At 36.3% G+C, this 19055-nt stretch overlaps 1 protein-coding gene across 3 annotated transcripts in view; it reads right to left on the reverse strand.

Annotated features, from left to right (window-relative positions):
- Positions 1-8685, reverse strand: part of LOC148649162 (sodium-driven chloride bicarbonate exchanger-like) — a 74301-nt gene extending 65616 nt beyond the window's left edge. The window contains exons 1-2 of one of the 3 annotated variants that reach the window (XM_088605460.1): positions 8450-8685; positions 2421-2450 (exon numbers count right to left, since the gene is read on the reverse strand). In XM_088605460.1, the coding sequence (XP_088461586.1) occupies positions 2421-2450; positions 8450-8497 (78 nt within the window). In that variant the 5' untranslated portion in view covers positions 8498-8685. The remainder of the gene's footprint in view (positions 1-2420; positions 2451-8449) is intronic. The other 2 variants (XM_088605463.1, XM_088605461.1) reach the window with 2 other exon arrangements.
- Between the last annotated feature and the right edge of the window lie 10370 nt (positions 8686-19055).

Consider the following 19055-nt stretch of genomic DNA (forward strand, 5'->3'; position numbering starts at 1 on the left):
GAGGAATTCAGACAGAGAAAGGCAAAAGGCATTTTGACTCCTTGCATTCTTTTAAGTCTCTTATTCCATTTAGGTTTGTTATTTATATAGGTTAGGTTATGTAGGTTATTTCTAACGATCTGTGTGTCCTTTCATATAACTTTCTATCTAAAATCACTGCCCCCCCCCAATTTCCTGCCTCCTCTAACTCAACCAACTACAGTACTTGAAAGATACACAAAAGCAAGATTTCTCCAGATTTTAAAGGGGCAACCCTTTGCTTTTCTGGGATACACTGTTTACACGCCTTTCCCAGTGAACGTTGATTTTCTGTGCTGTTTTTGTGTCTGTGTTGTCTATGGATTTGATGTATTCAATCAGTGTCAAGTTGCAAATTGACAATTAAAAATTAATGGCCTCTGGGTTTTACATTTGAAAAGATGCCAGGAAACAACGAGAGAATATCAAAAGCAAAAGCAAAGCCTCTGAGAGTGTTCAGAAAAAAAAGTTTTAAAAAGCATAACATATTATTATAATGATGAAGATGATTTAATAACTGGCACCTGTTACTATGTTCCAGTTAGCTCTCAAGATAAGGTGTTGTAGCTTTACTTGTGATGTGTCTTTAAACAAACATGCATGATACTGACACAGTCATAGGATATGTTAGACCTGACCCAAATTAATTTCCCCTGACACTGAATCACAACTCAAATGTTCACTTTTTCCATAGAAAGTTTTAGGAGCTTTAAACTATGTAGAGAACAGATGGACAATCAGAAACACAACTCATAGAAAAGGACACCTGTGCGTACAGGGATGTCTACCTTAGTGGTAACAAACTGTAGAAACATTCATGATAAATTTCAGTTCCAAGCAAAAAATTGTGTTTTTTAACAGAAGTTTGGGAGGTGGTCAAACCCATTCTATAGCTCTCCAACAAATACAAACTTGTTGGCTACTTGCAACTCTGCACATATCGTTTTTAGTCCCCCTCCCTCTACCCTGGCTGCACCCATGGAACAGCCCCCTGGGTCAATCCTCGTAAGTAAGGGGGGTTGTGACAGTGCTGTCATTTCTTCAACCAGCCAAGTTAATGCGAAAGCACACTATCCCTGCATAGTCATTGTCTTGTTTCATTGTTATTGGAACTTCAAACCATCAAATAATGGATTATCAAAATACACAGGTTTTCTAGAAGAGTGTCAGATTTTTGTCCAGGTTTTCATGATGCTACGCCATGGCATGATGAGACTCAAGAGATTCTGTCACGCACACCTTCTAAGCATCAGAAATAAAGAAGAATGTGAAACACCAGCACCCTTTGAAAATTCCACATGAGAACCTGGTGATACATACTTAAGTAAGGCATCAGACTCTACCCCCCAACAGACTATCTTCACTATCTTCGGAACAACTGAATCAACCACCAAATTTAAGAATAAAAGAATGTTAAACAAAATGAACTACACATTAATCTACAAAACAAAAAAATACCAAGTGGAGTCCCTTATTTCAATAGGGTTATTTGTGGTATGCAAACTGCACTAGTTCAGTGAAACTTTATACCTTCAAAATGCGACAAACAAAGCTTGCATTGTACCTGAAACACATGAAGTACAAACTAGGTACACTACATTCCAACTGTGACTAAAGGAAATCAGTGAGGGCAATGCTCAGATTTGTCCTTATCAAGAGCACAGAATGTTCCTGCTAAAATGAGCTGTTTTATTTAAGCGGAAATGCAACACTTGTCAGAGAAAGAGGGAACCAGGAAAAATAGAATGATGAGAGGCTGTCAAGTGGGTGCATTTTCTTACTGCAGGCACTCAGTAAATTACAGGATTGGTTTTGTGGGTAGCAGACCAAAATCAAGGCCAATTCATGATTGCGAAAACTCACCCAGTATGTGCTGTAATAAGGCAAGCTTAACCATCTATAGCATATTCTATAAAACCCTTGTGGGCAACTCATTCAATACACGAAGCACATATTAAGCATGCAATTGTAAGAAGATTATTTTGTCACCTAATTTGAAAAGCAGAATAAAAACTGAAAACAGTGGCTAGTGTCAGCTAGCTCCCTAAAAACAGTGACTGCTTTCTGCTAACATCTGCCGAATCTGATTTGTGCTAACATTTTTTACTGATGTAAACATACAAATGTTTTTGAAAAGTTATGTTAAGATGCATCACTATTATACAGCAAAAATGGACAAAGCTATGCTCCAAATTGAATACAAAAGAAAAGTGCAACAACTGAAGTGCCTAAAACTGAACCAATAAAAAATGTTAGCTTAGCAGGCAGGCAGAAAATGTCCTGTTTCAGATAAAATATATTTTTGTAGTTTAGATAAAACCAAGGAACTCAAAGACAGTTACATTTTATTACAATTAGATATTTTTTGCATGCACAAATAAAAATGTTGATGTTCAACTCACCACACTCTTGTTTCCACTAGTGGTAAGTACCTGCAAAGGTTATAACACTGTCAACCCAAATACACTGAAAATGTGATCATTAAACAATGCAAGAACAATAATTAAGACAAGTGTTTACCTAGTAAAACATGTAATGAGACATAAAATGAAAAGCATTCCAAAAATGAGCATAAATACAAAGAGCCTTCATATGCAATTGCCACAAGAGTATCAGGCCCTGAATGTTACACTTAAAATGACTAACTGCAACACTGACTGAGGTGTGAGTCACACTTAGATATCTAACTAGAAAAGTAGGCTGTGCATCTTGGGTATTGGGCAACTTTCCTGAGTAAGATACTTCAGGCAAAAGGCTGCCCAACTTAGTTATTCTGAAGTTGTCCTTCCTTTATATTTTACAATATATTTTACAATATTACAAAAATACAATATGTCCGATTTATATTTGACTATATTTTGAATACTGGCAGTTAGAATGTAGATTTGGATGTCTTCTTTTTTTCTATACCAAAAATGTGAACAAAGATCAAAAATATTTACTCCAAACCTAGACTATTTAACAAAGATTTGTTAATATCCAGTTGTTAGGTTGATTGGAACTGTACAATGCTATTTGCATTTAAGGGCTGACATTTAAGTTCAGAAGAGCTATCTGATGCTTTTCTAGCTATATGTGTAGATTATTACCACAAATATTTTACCTCCATCTGATATTCAAGTATTGCGGAAAGCACGTGTTTTTAGCCTTTAGTTTTAATATCAAATCATTGTTCCATTTAAAACTGTGAAAATATCACTCACCAACAGTAAGTGTATAACTAGTACTAATTCAATAATACAAAGCAAGTACTATACATGATCTGAGCTCATTTAGGACTCATTTTAATGAGATTGTACATCTTAGAATATTCATGTGCCTATAGCAGTTATGCACAATGAGAGACTCCTGATTTACTTCATGAATATGCAGTGCACAAGCCCAATTTATATTCTTGCATTTAGCAGCTATGCTTTCAAGCGTATGTACAACTGACAATTTTCTCTTTCTTTAAAAGAATACTTCTTCAAATTCATGGAAGAGTATGTTGTACAGGTTAGACAGTATAATTCCATCCATTTTTTAAATATTTTATACAAAACAAGGTCGTGGGGGAGCTGAATCCTATCCCAACAAGCAACGGGTGCAAGGCAGGGTACATCCTGGACAGGACGCCAGTCCATCACAGGGCAGACACAGAAACAAATGCAGGCACACACACTCACACCAGGACCAATTTTCCCAGAAGCCAATTAACCTGGCAGTATGTCTTTGGACTGGGGAAGGAAACCCATGTGAACATGGGAAGAACATACAAACTCCTCACAGACAGCACCCCAGGAATGGAACCCAGGATTCTATAGATGCGAAGTAGCAATGTCAACCGCTGTGACACCCGGCACTACAATTCCTTAAACTGGAAATTAAGTTTTCTTCACTTGTAATCTGCTTGCTAAAAATAATCAGTTCCACTCTTGTTCTGTCTCTCTTGTGCTCTAAGCCTGAAATAAACATAGGTCAAGGATTTACATCCATTACATAAACTAACAGTTAATAACAGGATTAAAAACAGGCTGTGTGTCTGGGACGAGCATGGGATACAGACCATGTCTTTGCCTTTTTTCACAATTTAAAATTCGAAGAGGATTTTTGGAAATGCAATAGGCTTTTAAAGCTACTTAAAGTGAATATGACGACATTTTGTTCAACAGAGTATGAATCACATTCAATTAAGGTCACTAGTTTTCCTGTGTGGGAAGGCTGGGGGTGTTGTACTAAAAATATGAACTAGTGGGGAAAGTGGTGGTCTTGCTAGCTCTGTTTATTACAGTTTAACACATTTCTACATTGGTTCTGATTATTAAGAAATTTTAAAGCTTTTCTTCGATTCCAAAATACCTATTCTTCTCCAAACTGCACTTAATGCATATTTAATGTCTATTTATAGACAAAAGTGGAAAAATTATAGGAGATTCAGAACAAATAGTTCAGGTTATACAATTTACAATTTATTCAAAAGGAGTTTGTAGATGAGTATGCAATGAGTGAGTGAATGCTGATCTGCAATTCTAAACCTGTCCAAAGGCAAATGAGAGAAAGGGTAATCAAAATGTTGTGTGGAAAATGTCATTCACTTTTAATGCATTTTGTCAAATAGCCTAATACAATTCACCTATGCCGTTAATGGATTTTTAATGCAATGGGGAAAAGTCGTTAGTATACTTAGTGGCACCAAAACAAATAATACTTGGAAAGGAATTACAGAATTTTGGATTTAGAAGATAAAACTAAAAATTAATTAAGGATTAAACTAATACTGGATTACATAAACAGTGTCTGGCTCTATGGCATGACATTTGGACGACACTCATTTCACACTAACTAAATTATTTCATTTTGTAACTCATATTTCTTCACATATAAAGCAATAATGTGCAAAAAGAGAGAAATTTAATTTACTCATCATGTTCTGATTCATTCCAAAACCCTAAGAAGCCACTTTGAATCAGGATGTGTGCTTTTACTAAGATTGCATTTGCTTTTGTATGCATTATAGAAGAAAAGAGAAGAATAAAGTATTGTTTATAATAAATTACAGACATGCATTAACAATCTGGTCTTGTGATTAACAATACAATCATAAGTAAGGTCAGTTTGTTCAAGGTTATTAACATGCTATGAATGTTCAGTTAAGCTATTACATATTGTATAAGATTTATACATGGAATTAGCAGTCCCTTTTATGTTACAGTATAATCTACCAGTTGTTTCAGTGCTTTTGGTGTCAAAGAGTATAAATCCCCACATTTATCATGTAACAGGAAGAAATATCGACAGAGAAGATGAAGTCATGGCAATGCTTTGCAATGCAGTGTAGAAAGTATTATGAGTTTTTGATTATTGCTTTCAAATTCCATCTCTTGGTCTTGCCCTTGCATTCAGAATTTTTAAGACAATGAATTAAAATAGCTCCCTGACATGGAATCAGGTGGATCTGAGGGACATCTGGCTAATCTCTGCATCTTTGATGAGGTAACAGATAGCACAGTTACATGGAAGTGAGCATTCTGTTGAATGTCTCACACTTGGATTAACAGCTCCAGATCATTTGTTTATTCATCTGTACCTACAGAGTTATACTAAAGCCTTCAATACCTTGCTTGAGAAAAGGGTGTTTGTCCATAAAATTCGTGTTATTAGCAGATCATGCCAACACATTAATCCAAAACACGCTTTTCATACATAATAACTACATGTAAGCTTTTCAGCCAAAAAATGAATCTGACTTATCAAAGGTAAATCTGAAAGGTTACTTGGGGAACTGGACAGGTAGAATAATGTTATTCTTTCATATGACTTTAGTAGCTACATGCTCCACTTAATGCTATAAAGGAAGACATCATTTTTTTCTATACTACTTTAAAATATATGCGAGAGGAGGACATATCACTTAAGATTCCAAATTTCACAGTTAGGGAATTTGTTTTCATATACTTCATGCTCAAACATTCACTATAGTTATTATATTCACCTTAAGATTTCTTCATTAAAATTCAGGTTGCTCAGCATTTTTACTTTACAGCCTGTATATACTTTGACTTATTAAAGAACTGCAATTTAAGTTTCCAAGGAGTGTATAGATAAAACCCTATCTTTGCAGTGCCTCGGTTGGCTTAAAAAAACACCACTCACAAAAACCTTCTACCATCTTTACAACTAGAAACACTGAGACACATCCAAAAAATGTAAAGGTCACCAAAATTAAAGGCGACATGAAAAGCCTCTGTGTGATATTTTAGTGGGATGTGAAAACTTCTCAACTACGAAAAGCAAAGGATATCGAGTGTCAACAGAAAATTGTGACTTTGAAAGAAACGTGAATCATCGTCTTCACGTTGTGGGCGATGGAACAGCAGCACATTTTATTCAAATCAGGTATCTGAACACATCTCAGTGTGTTATTTGATGACTACAATCTGGTCATCTGCCATAATAACACAATAGAATCTTGTGGGACTCCTTTCAATTTTATTCTTATTTCTGTTTGTAGCTGCACAATATTTATGAAAGGATGTTTTTTGGGGTGCAACATTGCTTTCACTGGGACAGTTTCAAAAGAAATAGCACAGGGTTCTCTTGTAGGCCATCTGAACTCTTCCTTTATCTCTGAAGAAGTCACATGGTATCATAGTTAACAAAGAGTGAGAATTGTTTTGGCACTCTCAAAAGGTAGGATTAACAGCTCCTGAAAACTTAGAAGGTCTGAAATGTTCTGTATCTATACATGCATCATGAGCTGCTCTGCAGACTAAATACTGACTCATGAGTGAAAAGAACACATCACCAGCGGTCCAAAGCTCTATCTGTAAAGACACAAGTACTAAGTCATCTGCTATCAGGTCCACGGCTGTGCAGTCGATTCTTAATCGACTGTCTGGAAACAGACCTTGCAGTGGCTGCTACAGATTCTAATACATCTCAGTGGAGGTCATCCAGCTGTTCTGTACACAAGAAGGGGACATCAATCTGTTATCTATTGCTCTGGTTGACAGTGAATCACTCAAAATGTGCGTGGATCACATTGTATCTTGGTGTCACATCACATGGACAGAGATGACAGAGATCTATGACAGTGTTCCTCTGTCCTGGTCCTTGAGAGTAAAAGTCCCACAGGATTTACTGGCCTCTTTATAACACTACCTGCTTTTGTCCTGGGGGGGAAGAGTCTAATTCATCCCTTAAGTGAATAATGACTCCAATTACCTTATGAAGAGCTCAAGAAGAATGAAAACTAGGAGATGCCTTGGCCTTCAGGGACTGTTTTTGAGGAACAAGTACCTAAATAATGGCCTGCTTCCATCATACCAACTGTTCTCCACATTACAGAAATGGACAATCTTCTGTCTCTCACACTCAAAACTTTTTATATTCAAAACCTGTTTTGTAAAATTAGACATTCTTTTCTTGAAGAAGTATTCCTTTATACCCAGCACTTCGAACATGTGTACAATAAATATTGACTGTATTGGGCACAGGTACAATTTCTCATGCTGTGCATTCAGTTATTCCTTTCTGTAGTGAATTTAATGCAGATTTGAAGACGTTCTAAACCTTACCAACTCTTCAATCTGTATGAATCTGGGGTTTCATTTGGGATGTACAGGATATGTACTGTAAATACTAACAATCTGAAGTTCACTTACCTCATTAAAAAATTAGATTTTTAAGGGTTGCATGGGTGTTGACTGAGATAAAGCCAAAAACATCATCTTTCACCACTTCCCTCCAAATTATATTCCTTCATACCATTATTTACTCATAAGTTTAAGAGTTACACAGCATTAAGGCAGAAACTCGAAAACTGACTAGATCAGATGATCTTCATAATTGACCAAGCATTTATCCTTAATTTGGCGGACAGATTTTATCAATCTTTATCTCAGATGGCTAAAATAAAGAGAACTGCTTTTATAAAATATACATGCACTGTATATGCACAAAGGTATCTGAATATTTAACCATTCTTTCGTGCCAGCCAGCTTTATGAATGAATGTCGTATTATTATTCAAATCGCTTAATATGCATTTACATAATGCGTTCAGTACTGATTTATTGGTTATATAAATTTGTACATTGAACAATTTGAGATTTTTTTGTCTGACATAAATGAAATGTGCATTGATCTCAACCTGTGTAATTCAAAAATTATATATTTTAATTTGAACGGTCATTTAATAATAATAATAATAATAATAATAATAATAATAATAATAATAATAATAATAATAATAATAATAGATCAGCATGCCGTGGCTCACTAATGGATGCAATGTGTCAATTGTCACGTCTGTTTCAGTGAAAGATAGAAAATCCCTATCCACCCAGCAACTGAATACTGCGTCTTGTATTTCCTTAAGCACAAAGCCAAAGATATGGACCGCTAACGCAATGCAATAAAATGCAGCGTACTGCTCAAATAGGAGTGCTTACCGTCGGCAGCAAAGGCTCCATTTGGGCTCCTTGGTCTTTAATGTCCATGTTTTAGGAATCCTTGTGCACTCTTTCGATCTTCGTATCTATGTCCGTATACCTGTACTCTTTCTCTTTTTAGTATTCCTATCAGGTGTCTGTGAAGCAGGACACAATTCCACACAAACCAACTCGGAATGGTCACATGGCGTACACAGCCTTGAGAGACTGCCCACATTATTACTCGGTTGTGAACAAATTCAAGCGTTCATGCCACTAGCATGGAAACTGCGTTATTATGATGAGCCTGCGCAAAAAAATAAATAAAGCAATTCCGCACCTCAAAATGTACAACGAAGAGCGATTCACCTCTGTATTATTCTCCATAATATTATTTGGTGGAAATACTAATAAGGATTAATAATAAGAATAAAACATCTCTTTTATTCACTAATTAAAGAAACGCACAGCATTCCGTCAATACAAGATACAATGGAAGGGTTGCAATAATCTTTCACTCAACCGCTGTTAATCAGTAATAATCTTCTGTAGAACATGGTGATTGAAGATAAATTGCTAAATACATTTAGAATACTATAGGCATGTACAGTAGATGTATTTTCATACTATTTAGTCCTGAAGGTAAAAATGGATAACTCTATTTTGAGATTTATGTGAATGTAGTGCCGATAGAAACGGCGAAATAGTTACTAATCGAATATATGTTTTAGACACATGCGTCCCAAAATCTATTTACTACAAATGCACATTATTCTACTTTCCTAAATGAAGTTTGTACCATTTTACCTACCATAATGTAAAATGGCCTCTTGCTTACTTTTTCATAGAGAATTCATTATAACCGTATGTTTTGAAATGAAAATGTATCATTATATTAAAATGTATGCATTCTGCTTTACTGCTATCTCCTAAATTCCAGTAATCTTAGAATTTACTGAAGAGTTGTTCAGGATTATTTTAAAAATTTAGCCCACTAGCTCCTCTTGTCATCTGCTGTGATGTCAGCCATTTTCTCAGAAAATGAAATCTTTGGTTTGAACTCATTCAAATGCAAAAGGTTCAAAGTGGAGGAAAAGCCGCAAGATCAGGAGATGAAAAGACTGCATAATGTTGAGAAAAACACCTGATCATTGGTTTAAATTTGGCTAAGGAAGGAAAATCCGAGAATGAAATCAATGATTTCTCACCGTTTTTCAGTGCTGCAGTTTGACCTGTAATATGTTATTATTTTCTTATATACTGTATAGGGTTTGAGGATTTGACTTAATATATTAACTGCTGGACTTGCAAACATGCTTGATTGATTGAGGGATTGATGGATTATTGTCAGTACCTTACATGCCACTTGCCAAGCAGGAGTTCCAGGAGGAACGGCATTTCTCTCAATGATCTCACTGCAGGTCTGCAGGCTCTTGAAAAGTATCAGGAGTCCCCGTTTCTCTGAAAGCTGGGAGAGCTTTGGTCAGGTTGTTCCCATCGTACCCAGGTGGTGCTCTAAACATTCAGCAAAACGTCAGAAAGAAGTAATCCAAGTGACATAAGCAGTGACTCAAGTACTGATCACCCACGCTCAAACTGGAGATATCTAGACTGTAGGGAGAATACGGACTTGGTTTTTAAGGGCTTATAAATATGTAACTTGTGCTCAACCAGTTCAGACCTCTATGCAGAGGCAGGGTGTACTTTATAATTCAGAGATTGTCTGGACCTGGAATATGATATTAGAGAGCTGTGACTGGGATCCTAGAATGAATGGGATATACAATAATAAGCACAAGTGTGATGTTAAGCAGTGTTAGGTCAGCTTATCATGAAATAGTTCCTCTGTAGTCCACAGAGATAAAGGGAAATGCATCAGCCCTCTAACTGAAGCCTCAGCTCTGCTATTGACACTATAGCTGGGCAAAGAAGCAAGTCTGACAGGGAAGGTTTCAGAGGACGCTCTGCAAGTTATCTTTAGCCCTCCTGTTCACCTGTTGTGAGAGATGAAACATTGAGCTAAAATATGTAAAACTTGCAAGATTGAAAGGGAGGTGGGGTTCAGAAAAAGCTAGAACATTTGAAATAAAAAAACACCAAATGTGAGCATGCATTTTGTTGTAGTAACATCTTATCTAAAGTTTGACTGGCAGTAATTTTACTGACCTGACAGAGTCATTGCAAGCTGAGGTGCATCTTGGGTAGAAACACTAGTATGACCCTGCAAACTACAGAAGAAGAATATAAGGTAAACACTTAATGGTAAGTGCTCATTGAACTTGCAGTAAGCAGAAGAACACAAGCCACAGAATAATTAGAATTTCCATGTCTCAGGAAGAGCAAGGAGTAGCCTACCCAGAAATATGCATCTGGTGTCCGGGGCTCCATTCATTTATGTTATAAAATCTGTGATTCATTTGAGCTTCTCCTGTCTGATGGATTAATAGACAACAACATGAGAGAATATTGCTGCATACAGACAATTTTGCGTATTTCTAAACTTCTGAAAACTAAACTCCACATGAAAAGTAAACTGGCCAGAATCTGAAGCAATGAATTTCAGCTATGACTCAGGATAAGTACCTGGTGGGATTAAAGTCACAGTAATTCCACTCATCACTGGGTGTCCTTTCAACGGGCTGAGGTTAAATATCTATAATCTAGTTCATGCTCTATATGTGGGATCATGCAAAACCTAAATATTTGTAGACAGCCTCTCACTTTTATCATTGTTATTTTATGGGTCAAAGAAATTAAATAATGCATGCCCTGACTGGACAGGTACTGCAGCTAAGGTATAAAGTACCTTCCAAAAGTATTCACATTCCATTAATGTCCCATTTAGTTGAATTACAAATGTAAACTCATTTTAAAGGCACTATACCTTTGCCAAAAATATAAGATCTCATCCGTTAAGTAAGTGATTTGAATAAATAATGAATACAATGGAACTGGAAAATGTTAGAAGGTTAAATTGATTGACTGCTAAATTGATCAACAAAATTTAATCTGACTTCTCCTTGAAGGATTCCAGACAACTGTCATCATCAACTTGACTGGACAAATATTTTCAGATTCTGTGTTAAGCAGTCAAGGAAAGTTAAGCTCCAGCTACTGTTTGGAATGTTGCCTGTTTTTGAATAATATAGTGGAATATCTGTTAAATTAGCCTAATACTTCAACTAGTCACCCAAGTTTACATGTACTTGATCTTGTATTTCTCTGGGTGTTGTCATGGAAACCAGAGTCTTTGTCTATAGTGGCCTAAAGCTCCATCATTTTCTTACATCAATGTTTTAAGTATTTTACTGTTTTGCCATCCCTTCACAGAGATCTGCATAATCTTCTGTTTTAGTCTCCTAATGCTCCAATAATGTTGTTTTTTACTATTTAACTTCATTTAAGTCAGGTACTTTTTCAAAAGAGAAAGGATAGGAGAACAATAGTGATATGCTTCATTCATGTGCCAAACTTTAAAATCACTGGTTAAAAATGTAGTTTGTGCTTGTAATGTCTGTAGTTTGCATGAGGTCAATAACAAATAACTGTTCCAATGCCATACACAATTTATCACAAGAAACAAAGTATTTTTCAAGAGGACCAAGGCATGCGGCCAAAGACAAGACTTAGTCATCCCAATTTACAGAACATTCAATGGTATCCAATAAGTATTTTGAGTGTTACATACCCAAGCAGGTGACACAGTGATTATCATTGCTACCTTGCAATGCTGGGCCCCTGGTTTCAATTCCAGACCTGGGGTGCCGACGGTGTGGAGTTTGTGTGTGTTCTCCCTGTTTTTGTATGGGTTTCTTCTGGGTTTTCCAGTTTCCTCCCACAGTCCAAAAAACATACTAGTAGGTTACTTGGCTTCAAGGAAATTTGGCCCTGGTGTGAGTGTGTGCGGGTCTGTGTTTGTGTCTGCCTGCTCTGTGATGGACTGGTGTCCCATCCAGGGTGTACCCCTGCTTGCCGGGACAGGCTCCAGCTCCCCTGAGTTGGAGGAAGTGATTAGAAAACGGATGGATGGAATTCTTGGAGTTAAAGAGCAGTACTTAATGTAAATGAATTATAGGTATAATTAAGTGACTTTTCCTTGTTTTTCTGCTAAGCCCATTTTGTTTTCTTTTATGGATCCCCGTGGTCACTGTGTATATAACATTAATGTTTAATGTCTAGAAGCTCTAAACAAAAATTTAGAACTAAGGATTTTTTAATTGTTTCTAGTTAAAGCCTTTAAGATCTCTGAGCTTTAGAAAAACAGCATGAGTAATAAGATGTACTTTGAATAGCAAGGACACTCTGTTCTGGAAGTCTGTGTAACTGAAATAGCTGTTTGAAAAAATCTGCACTTTCTGACTGAGTAGTGAGGAATGAATTACCTCCCAAGACCTAGCATTAAACAAAGATCTTCTAGATGCTGTTCTGAATGTTGTAATAAGTGAATATACAGTATACTGTATGTATGGGGGAAACAGTGGAGCAGTGTTTAGCATCACTGTCTCACAGTGCTGAAGCCTAAGGTCCAATTCTTGACCTAGGGGTGCTCTCTGCGTTGAGTTTGTATGTTGTCTCCATGTTCATGTGGGTTTCCTTCAGCTGCTCTGAATTCCTCCCACAATCCAAAGACATATTGGTAGGTTAATTAGCTTCTGGGAAAATTGGCCCTAGTGTGAGGGCTTCTGGGGTAGGTCCTGGCTCCATTACAACCCTGAATTGGATAAAGCAGTTAGAAAATGGATGGATGGAGTGTATGTATCTATTCCTACGTATAGGGGTCCTGGCATTTCTAAATTTCTACTGAATGACAATCCCCGAGGCCCAGGTCAAGCACAAGCACGCCAACCCAGCTAATAAAGAGCACCTCCAAAAACATTAGTCACAACTGCCACATGCTTCAGGGGTGAACATTATCATATTATAGTGCCATGAATAAATGAGGGTAATTAATCAATACAAGTATCAGAACATTCCATTAAAGGCTTGTCCTCACACACAGCTTATTTGGTTCTATGTAAGGATACTTTGTAAACTCGCCTCCAGAATGTGAAAAAGTAAAAATTATTAACACAGATAAACAGAAAATAAGACAGATATTTATATTAATCTTTATTTGTGGAGAATTGGCAAAAAGACCTTTAACAAGGCTTTTTTTCTGTGAGTTGGCTTTGATGGAGTCAGCAAGTCACTAGAGTGCCTTGACCCACTTCGGTACTAATTAGATTTTACTCATTATTCCGTGAAGTGACACCTCATATATAAACGAAGCAAAATGCTCATGAAGAACACAATTGTCTGAGTGTCATACTTACAGCTTTTCTTCATATCATGTACAATAATGCTTGTCACCTTTTTACAGCACCATATATTTTCCGTCTGCTTGAATTCATTTTGTGAAAAAATATAACAGGTATTGCTAGAATACATAATTAAATATCACAGAGAATTAAAGGCATACACGGAGTTACAGTATGCATGAAATGGGGTCAAGAGAGCTTTTCAATTACGTGAGACACAATACCCCCCGAAACAAAATCATAAATTCAAGAAGAGATTTTTAAAAATCCAATGTAATTCAATTCATTACAGCAATCCATTTGTTATGATTTTACCGATAGAAGCAATCACCGGCGATACAAAGCATTCCGATAAAAGCGTTTGCTACACCGCCGTCTTTTGGGGATATTGTGGGACAACACAGCTCTCTAGTGTTTGAAAAAAGAATTGCGGTGGTGTAACAAAAGACTACACCCTTTCGGTGCATTAAGCAGTTAATGGATATTATATTTTCAGAAAAAAAGGTCAAAATGTTACTTATGTATAAGTGTTCAAGAAATTAAGAGACGCCGAGTAGGATGGAATCCTAATACTCAATTATAGTACTTATAGTAATTTAATTATAGAGACGTCAAGCACTTCTATGCTTGATGCTCTTTCTTGAGGTTTTTATCCAAATGCCAAACACGGCATTTGCACCCATTTAAAACAGCTGGGTATTTTACTGGAATAATGTGGGAGAAGTACCTCGTTCGAAGGCACAACAACAGTGCAGACTACTACCAACTGTGCTCGTCAGTCAGCATTCTTCCGAGCATCCTTCATATTTTGTGGGGATGGGGTGGGTAGTGGGTCGTTGGGACGCGCTATATAAAGCAGGTATAATAAAAAAAGAAACATCACCATTGCGATATATACTGTAGCTTATATATGTGTCGATACGCCTCGCATGAAGCGTGTACACATGTCGAAAGAGAACTGAAGCGTAACAAAATGGCCTATCTCTAGATTTAAAGAGGTGAGACTCTTACTAACTACAGACGGCTTGCTATATTCCTCACAGATGCCAAAGACACATATCAGAAAACAGACCTGATAGCTCTCAAAACAATTCGGGAAAGGCAGGAGGTCTTTGTTTAACCCATACTAAACGAAATACATACATGAGAGAATTGTATTTTTTTTCCCGACAGAGGGCAGCAGAACAATAAGACTGTGGTACGATGACATTGTATACCTGTAACATGACATCACGTTAGGACATTCCCTTACAGTTAATATTCCCTTAGTTTTTAGAGAGATAACGGCATGAAGATCTATTTTTAAAGTCTGTACTGTAATATGTTTCATTGTTTGTTGATATTTCCGCTCTTAAAGCAAGTTACAATAATAATACTAATAGATCTTGAAACAAGAAACAGTTACAAAATTAAATGCTAATTAATGACATTTCGTACTACGTATAATAATTTGATTTTTCCCAAGCAACTCCAAGTACTTCAGGCTTAAAGTTAATTAAGCCCTGTCAACTTTAGTCTTGTTTATTAGCCAAAAGAGGCAGAACTAATTGAATAGTCGAAACAATAACATAAAATAAAGGTATAAATATTTTTGGGCAAAAACATGTACAATAAAAATGGAATAATGAAAAGTTAAGGTTTAATAAGGTCTCTTTAAATTAGGTATCTCATTGAATGCACAAATAAAAATAACCACACGAGGTCAGCACAGTACACGTTTCTGTTGGGTTAATCACCTAAAGTAAGGGGTTTTAAGTAAAAGCATGTATTAATACACACAAAAACGTACTTTCAAATTTATTACCTCCTTCATAATTGGGTCAATATTCTGGGGAGCTACTGCTGGATTGTATTGTTTTGTGAATATGTACCTAAACATAGTGGCAACAATTCCATCTAAGATGTGGAAAAAAGTGACTAGATTAGTAGGTGGATGCCATATTGCATCTTTGACTGTCCGTTACATAGTGGAGACTTCATATTTCCTGATGTCTGCTGTGGAAAACGTTCCAGAAGAAGTGGTAAACTGGGATGTGGGATGTGTCGACGAGGAACTCAACCCTAGAAGAAAAAAGCAATGTGTTCTACACCAAATAAAGCAAACTGAAACAAGTGCTCAAAACCGAATGTCTGGCCTGAAGGTTTCTGCTCTGAATATCACTGTTGTGTAGGTGTGTTGGTAAAAGTGTCCACAGTATGTTCAGAATTCAGTATGAAGCCAGTTATCACGTGTGAATGCATAGACATAACAGATGCCCCAAGCCTACAGAAAATGGGGTCTAGAACAGTATTTATACACACATGCAATCAGTCTTGCTACTCATTGTTTGCTTGGACAGAGTGGCTTTCTGGAGAAGAATGCTTTCACTCACAATACATTGCCACATGTTGTGTTATGATGTGGCAGTGTATGTCTCACAATTAAAACTAGAGATATGACTTTTTGTGTAAGGCACAAAAATACTTCAACCAGCACCTCACTATAAGCATGAACCTTAATGGTGAAAGACAGTACTGTATGTCTTCTAACATGACAACAGACCACACCAGAATACTGGTAAAGTAACTCAAGATAAGCATATCTAAAACATTTCATACACAACTTAACATTCTGATGAGAAACGCAATAGAACAATACCGATATGAAACGATATGATGAACCAGTAAGAGACTGCAGAGATCTCTGTCTCTCTATGCATTACAAAGTGCTGCAAAGGTGTTTGTCTTCTGGCCATTTAAAAAAAATGTAATGAAAACGGAATTCTAGAAGTGCAATAGTTATTAAGGCTAAGGCTGGACTTTCAATCTATTAAATATATTGCGATCTACTGTCGTTTGTTATTGTTACTGTTGGCCTAATATTTTAAGTAATATAGTGTATAAGCGTGTTGTACAGATTAATCACGGTTGAATTTTAATAGGAAGAAACTATTTTTATGTGGCGCCTTTAAAGGTGGCTTCTCAAAGCGCTTTACAGAACAACAACAAAAAATACACAAGATGTGCACAATGAGAAGAGACAGTGGATTAGGGCAGGAGCAGGTAGGTTTCGAATCTATTTCAATTGTATCATATTGGTTTGTTTCTTCATTTAATTTTAAGCATTTTCTGAAGTGATACTGTGGTAAAAAAACACACAATTCTAAAAGGAGTTAAAAACGCTAATAATGGGGAACGCAGTGCACAAACACATAAGTTGTAGAAAAACTAAGACAGACCTTATCAGGATAAAGTATCAAACGTACGTCTTGCGATACAAAAAAGGAAAAAATATTTAAAATATGTAATATTTTAAGTGTGTGGAGAAAACAGACACATATGATTGTTACAAACCGACTGGCATGCCCTAAGAGGTGGACAGAGTTTTCTCACCTTATTAGAAATTGGATCATTCAGGGTTCTACTAGCAGTAAATAGACACATACAGATAGCACGACTACTTCACCGTCTCCCAAATAAATTGTGTTAATTGTGGGATTCTGGATGCAAAGGGGCCACTCATATTCCCTCAACATCGTTACTAACTCAGAAAAGAGAGAAAGGGAAGGAACGAATACCGTCAGTATTTTATATAGTAAATATTTGAATATTGTCACTAAACTAGGCGACTTTGATTCCCCCGTTTCCTTCTTTTGCCAATGTAATGAAATGAAGATTAAAAAGTAGCTGTTTCAGTCTACTTGAAAATTATTACTGGGAGATTCCAAAATCGGGATGCTTGGACTGTGCTTTCAAACGAGTCTAATTTCTTTTCAAGACAATGATACCTGTCTAACCTTCGAGCTGCGGTGCAATCTCAGATTCTCAGATATTTTTTTTCTCGGTCCTTCGTGGTATAAGGTAATTGTTACTCTTATTTCATTTTTTAGCTCCATATTTTATCTGCAGGATTTCTTTAATCTTCAGCGCACGTTTACGTACTGCATGTCCCGAACTCCGAGCAGTACTAGAAAAAAACAAGGAACCGGATTCCACTAGGAATCGCTATCTGTGTTCTGGCACAAGCTGAAGAAGGTATAAATAAAGCCCATACGTACGCCTATATGACCGCCGTTTCAGTCAAATGAGCATTTCAGATAATAAAAACAGCAATAAAAAATTGTGTTTGTTTCTCAACGGTGAATTTCTTTTTTTTTTCGGGGAATGATAAGCAATCTAAAGGCACTGTCTGTATAGCCTTGTTGAAAGCAGTGATTAAAAATAATCAATTAATTGGTTATTCTACATAAATGGATACTCATACACTCATGCAGCACTGCAGTTTACATATCGCAATGATAATATAAACTAATCATTAACTAATTTTTTGGGAACAAAATATGTTGTTATAATTTTACATTGACGTTGAATTCATTGTAGGACTTTCCATCGCCAAATCTGTTATTTTGTTCATCGGTGCAATTAACAATGCGAAACGATTTCCAAAGCTACTTTGCGAGTTTTGTGATCTCTCCTAAATCTGTTTCATACGCACGTAGGTAACAGAAAATATGTCACTTTATCTAGAAATCACACCGGAAAGAAATTATATACAAGGGTTTATTGTCACTGCTTGACATACAGTAGTTGCAGTTGTAAAAAACAAAGTTTCTGGAGTAAAAACCATGAAAATAGCGGTTCAGCTATTACCGATAGAGGTCAAGGCTTACTATTTTATATTATTCGAACAATCCCTCTAAAATGTAATTGTTTTACTTATAACGATACACGTTTAGAAAATAGTGTAAGTATTAAATAAGTTGATGTCGGCCCTAGAGTAATTCGGGGAGTATACCTATCTTAAAATCTCTTACGTAAAACATACCATAGGTTCAAAGACAAAACAAGCGTGTGTTAAAACGGCACTTTGTAATGTCGGGAATACAAACTGTTTCGGGTTAACGCAGTTTAAGATCAGTCTATTTAACAGGTGCAGTTAATACTGAATGGACAGAACAGGTAGTACAATTAATGCTTTTGTGTCAATTCCATAAACTCGTGCTCATGGGTATAAATTCCACATTAGGCCTACATAAAAATACATCAAATCTAAATTCATAAATTCCACATTAGGCCTACTTAAAAATACATCAAATCTAAATTCATTAGAAATACACTCCAAAACTATTATTCGAAACAACAGATTGGTGCTTAAACAGAAAAAAAAACAATTGCAAGGCAAACTCATTATGCATCATTTTGATTCTATGACACAGCGATGCGTGAATTGCACAGAATTGCACTACAAAAACCATAACCACTTATTCTTGTTTCGTCTAAGTTTAATACTAAATTATTTTGTCCCAGCATGATCGCCAATTTCTTGCATTTTTGTTTTCTGTAGCCTACAT

This window comes from Lepisosteus platostomus, chromosome 14, assembly GCF_059453375.1.
Source record: "Lepisosteus platostomus isolate fLepPlt1 chromosome 14, fLepPlt1.hap1, whole genome shotgun sequence".
NCBI lineage: Eukaryota > Metazoa > Chordata > Actinopteri > Semionotiformes > Lepisosteidae > Lepisosteus > Lepisosteus platostomus.